This window comes from Eurypyga helias, unplaced genomic scaffold, assembly GCF_000690775.1.
Source record: "Eurypyga helias isolate BGI_N326 unplaced genomic scaffold, ASM69077v1 scaffold36030, whole genome shotgun sequence".
Lineage (NCBI taxonomy): Eukaryota > Metazoa > Chordata > Aves > Eurypygiformes > Eurypygidae > Eurypyga > Eurypyga helias.
Window position 1 is genome coordinate 34,122 of NW_010225734.1, and position 5,455 is coordinate 39,576.

Below are 5,455 nucleotides of genomic sequence, written 5' to 3' on the forward strand. Positions count from 1 at the left end.
TTAAAGGAATGTATATGGTGTGGTCTGTAGAGGAGGTTTAGTTGTCCTTAAGTGGCAATAAAGCAAATGAGGATGACAGACAAAAATCCAGATTCCTAAAGGATGAATGTGATGCTGCATAGACTCACAGAATGGTTTAGGGTAGAAGGGACCTTAAAGATCATCCAGTTCCAACCCCCCTGCCATGGGCAGGGACACCTTCCACTAGACCAGGTTGCTCCAAGCCTCATCCAGCCTGGCCTTGAACACTTCCAGGGATGATGGGGCATCCACAGGTTCTCTGGACAACATAAAAACTCTGTAGATGTTCTGCAGTTTGAACAGGACACATGGATTGCTCCTGGGGTGGGAAGCCTGTGTGAGCAAACCACTGACATGAAAACAGTGGAATATTGAACTGTCCTTGTGACATCATTAGAGAAATTAAAGCAGTTACAAATGTACTGCAAAATTTGGACATCTTAAACTTATCTGTGGCATGGGAGGGTTTTAGTAAAATCATAACAGATTAATGGATTTTGTCCTGTCTGATCCCTTCACCTTCATACTGTTCGTGTCTGGGAACCTTGGTAGAAACCAGCTAAGTTAGAGAAACCTGAACTACAAGCCTTCCCCAGTCAGTGAAGGAAAGGAATGTGCAGAAAGGTGCTTGTGTTGCCAGTTATTTCGTTCAGTAAATAATGGCAATAACATAGGTCTTGTCAGCAAAGCCCTGGTGAACCAGCGAGGATTACTTCTAGGGCTGGAGCCATCACGTCCAGCTTAAATGTTTCTGTCAACACCTAAACCCACAGTACGAATTCCTTCAACATCGGGGTAACGTTTGTCCCTTGCTGGGCCAGCTGAACCCTTACAAACCAAACCAATCTTTTTCTTCCCTTAAGTACACCCAGAACTACTTGTGTATGGAACAGAGATGCTTGTTATTCAGCCTGCGCCTTGGTAATGAAAACGCTTACCCAGTCAAACAAGCTCTGGAGTAAGTGTCGTAATGTGCTCCCTCCTTCTGAATTTTGGGTTTAAGGGCTTAGTGCAGTGACCAGCGCTATAGGAGATGTAGGTCTCGTTTCAACCCCTGTCTCAGGTAAAGTAAGTAGGAAGAGTTGTTGCCTGAGGGACCTGTCATTCACTTCCTTTTGGAATTATTCCATTAATTCCAGGCAGAATTTCCTTGGCTCAGAGAAAAGAGAAAAACCCTTAATGGCTAGGTCATACCCTACTAGTGGTGTCTGACCTGTTTAAATATTAGTAAGACTATGTAGTTTTTAACTACTAGCTTAAACTACAGAAATTACCCTTCCTTGGGAAGGAAGAATGAATTGCCACAAAACATCAGAGAGAAAGGTCACTTCAGTAGGTGTGAACGAAGTGTTTGTGTAGAGGGGTCAGCCTTGGCTGTATCACCCCAGCGCAGACATCTTCATTGTGTGGTTTAATTTACTCCAACCTGGGCTTCACAGGCTCAACAGGCCTTTGCGTATTCAGCTATTCAGGACATTCTCTTCCATCTGGGGGAAAAGTCATGTCCACAGGATTCCTGAACTTTGGTTTCTTCTCTCCAAGACTATTACAGTCCTGCAATGTTGGGCCTGAAGACTGATCAGGAAGTCCTTGGAGAACTTGTGAAAATGAAAGTTCCAGCTGTGGCAGAGCTGATGGAAAGGCACGGAGTCATGTGGACCCTCGTGGTGTCACGCTGGTTCATCTGCTTGTTCATTGACATTCTTCCAGTAGAGGTAACCAGTAACAAAGTTCTCCTAAAAAAACTGCTCATAATCATAATTCCAGTTGTAGTGCTTTACGAATACTTACCTACTGGAAATCAAGAAGCTGTAATTGGAATTCTCTCCTTCCCTGCAGACCGTGCTCCGAATATGGGATTGTTTGTTCTATGAAGGGTCAAAGATCATCTTCCGCGTGGCCTTAACATTAATTAAGCAACACCAAGCTTTTATCTTGGAAGCCACGAATTTCCCTGACATCTGTGATAAATTTAAGCAGATCACCAAAGGAGCATTTGTAACAGAGTGTCACAGCTTCATGCAGGTAACGTCTCCGCAGCTTTTACCTGGTACAAATTAAAACCAGGACTGACTTGGGAATGTTGGGCTCAGGGAAGAAGATAGATGCAGGTACGAGAAACGTATCTGTAGGAATTGCCAAAAGACGAGGAATGTTTTTATATATGAAATGCAAACCTTTTAAGGACTTTTTTAAAGCATTATCATGTAAATCCATAATACATTAAACCATTCACATTATCTGTCATACAGAAAAAAAAATTTGCCCCTTTTGACCAGTTAAGGCAGGAAGTCTGATGAGATAGTAACAGTAGTGCATTCTTTTACTGAGCTAAGCATTGTGTTCCTGTGCTTTTTTCAGATGAATTATAATAGGGGATTGCAGAATAGACATGAAGTGGGCTTTAAATTTGCACTGATAAATTTTCCTAGTGCCAGAATAAAGCATCATCTTTAGTCAGACAACACAAAGATGCCACCAAGTTCTTTCTTCCAGACAAAATCCTTGGAGTTGAGTGCTCAAATTTTATGACAACCTGGAAACTAAGAATTATTCCTGTAGACCTTTAATAGATTGGATGCCAGATCTGTATAAAACACTAGATTCAGAGCTTAACTCAGAAGATTGAGCTGTAGAAGACATTAATTGCAAAAAAACCATAACAGGAGCATGTCTGTCATCAGGCACTTGGCCAGCTCCACTATTGCTGTTTGCCAGGTGTGCACAAACCCACATCCCCGTAGATGACTCTTACTCCCTGGGAAGTTTTGTGCTCATATCAGAGCTCTGTGCGTAGGTCTGTCACCTGTGTTACATTTCACCTTTGCCACTATAGAGGAAAAATAAGCTTAAGTGTTTGTGAGCCTTTTAATTAAAGCAGCAAGGGAAAAATAAACTGCAGGTACAGCTTAATTTACAATGGAGATGTTTGAGGGGGGTTTTCCTGTTCCATACAGGGTTTGGAGTAAGAGTTTTGTTTAACGCTAACTGCCATGAGAATGTCAGTTCAGAGGTTGATAAAAACACTTGCCCTTGAAGGGCTTCCCCCTCCTAATTACATTTTACAGCAGCTGTTTTTAGAAAAACCCAACTACCTTTTTTTCTTCCAGTTACTCTGAATAAAACACCTATTTTACTAGTTTTGGTTCCTGCAGTGCAGGGGCTTTCAAGACAATTCAACAACTTAATTCAGGTTCTTACAGAACTCTGAAACACATACTTCTGGGTTTGGTTCTGGTGTTGTTTTTCCAGCCATAGAGACAGCAGTATGGAGGGAGGTGATGACATTAGGACATGTCCTCCTCCCCCAGAACAAAATCTTAGTTTTTAGTTCTGTGCAGTGCAGACTTCTGTACTAGCATGCTGTTCAAATCTGGCCCAATTACCATCTCTTCTCCAGAGCTGTCAGTTACAGAGAACTCAAGAGGCCCTCACATCCTAACTGTAGATTAAAGTGCATAAACTTGCAGCTTCCCTCACAGTTTTGTTCAGTCAGGAGATTTAGCTGAAGCAATGAAAACAAATATGTCATTCTTGAGAGCATTTGAAATGCCTCAAATTGTTATATCCATACACATTGCTACTCTGGAAAGCTCAGGAGGGAAGAGGAGCAAAGGCAGGGGCTTAAGACTGATTTTTTTTTTTGCAGTAGGAACATGCTGGTTTATGTATGTACGTACATGTTCCAGAGCCTGAACGACCCATGCCAGCACCACCCAAGAAACACACTGGTGCTTTGTAGCATTACCCAGGATAGCTTAATGCCCTCCTGCCTCCAGCACAAATGCCTTCTCAAATGATTTTAGCTGGATCCTTACGTTCAAGCTACCTTTTGTACTGTTGCCTTTGCCTAACTTCCAGCTCTGGCTGCGAGCTGCAGGTTTACCATGTCTTTACAATAGAGCAGACGACGTTACCCTCCTACAAGAAGGCCGAACAGCAGCATGGCTATCAAAGCAGGGACTTCACACTTTAGAGAATCACTGAGAGTTCTGATGTGTTGTCCAGAGCCAGAATTCTAACTAGTTTTCTCCTTTTTTCCCCAGAAAATATTCACAGACCCTGGCAGCTTGTCCATGACAACAATCAACAAACTCAGAGAGACCTGCAGAGAGAAGTTGCTTTCTCAGGGATGACTCCCCACATCTAACCAGGTGATCAGATACTACAGCGATGGACACATTCCTCTATTTGCACTGACTAAAGCACACTTAAAGCTTTCCATGAGTTAACTGACACTTGACCAATTTTTCCTGCCTTTCAAGTAAGTGTTGTTAACACTTTGTACTGTACGTCAGACTTTGTAACTGGAACGGGTGACTGCTGGCTCCATTGGTGTGTTTTTTAAAGGATGAAAGTGTGTTTTCCAGAGTAGAATGTCATCAGTGTCAGGACACTCCTTTTAAAAAAGCAGTTGCTGTCCTTGTCTTTTCAGGGCATTTTGTAATGTTAAAAGAAAACAGGTGTATAAAATTACATATCCTTCCTACTGCATTAACTGGGACACTGGCTATCATATGTACAAAATAAATTAATTTAATTTGTCAGAACCTGTTTGTTGGTATAAAGCAAGTAAAATATCTGATCTCTTTCCTGACTGCCACTAGCTGGCTGGAATACAAGCATCTGCCCTTTTCCTTGCTGCTGTCGCTTAAGGAACTCAAATATGGTGAAGCACAGAGCGACACCACAACCAGGAAGGGGATCTTTATGTTCATTAACAGTCAGTCTACGCAGCATGTAACAGCTCTTCAGGTGAAGGCAGCAGGGAACAAGGGCAGGTCCAGCTGACAGAAAGCAGCAGCAACATGCCTCTAGAACCAGCCTGACTATTTTATATGCTTTTTTCAGGGTTTTCTAGCTCCAGCACAGCAACTAACAGGTAATTTGATGCAAAGCTGGAAGCAGCATTTCTCACATTGTGATAAGGAATGCTGAAAGTAGATGCTGTACTTCTACTCTGTGCTGAGGCTGCACTATGGGTGCTATATCCTCATACACCTGCATCCCTACGAATTTTGGGAGATGCACTCCTAGAGACAGCCACAGGCAGACTTCCTCCTAGCCGGGCTGAGACGTGGGGCAGTTCCAAAGCTGTACCTTAATGCAGCTCTCTGACCTCCCCCTGGGCAGAAGGAAGTGGAACAGCAGCCCAGCCCCTGGCACCAGGCCACCTCCCGCCCTGCTTTAGGGCCCTGAGAGGGCCCTCTCGTGGCCAAACCCTTTCCCCTGCTGGGGAAGGCAGGGAAGAAAGAGGGGCCAGCCTGTGCTTTTTATGCTCCCCCGTGGACCAGCTCCTGCGTCCAGCTCCTGAAGGCTCACCTTTTTACACCATGCTCCTTTTCAGACTCTTTCCATTCCTTGTCAAGGCAGGCTTATCTTCCCCCACCCCTACAGACTGAGTTTCTTTCATTCCTCAGCAGGCAAAAACACC

The 5,455-nt window shown here is 43.7% G+C and overlaps 1 protein-coding gene across 1 annotated transcript in view; it reads left to right on the top strand.

Moving 5' to 3' along the window:
• GRTP1 (growth hormone regulated TBC protein 1) overlaps positions 1 to 4,565 on the top strand; it is a 38,434-nt gene extending 33,869 nt beyond the window's left edge. The window contains exons 7-9 of the mRNA XM_010150481.1: positions 1,564 to 1,736; positions 1,861 to 2,046; positions 4,068 to 4,565. Of these exons, the coding sequence (XP_010148783.1) occupies positions 1,564 to 1,736; positions 1,861 to 2,046; positions 4,068 to 4,157 (449 nt within the window). The 3' untranslated portion in view covers positions 4,158 to 4,565. The remainder of the gene's footprint in view (positions 1 to 1,563; positions 1,737 to 1,860; positions 2,047 to 4,067) is intronic.
• Positions 4,566 to 5,455: the final 890 nt, after the last annotated feature.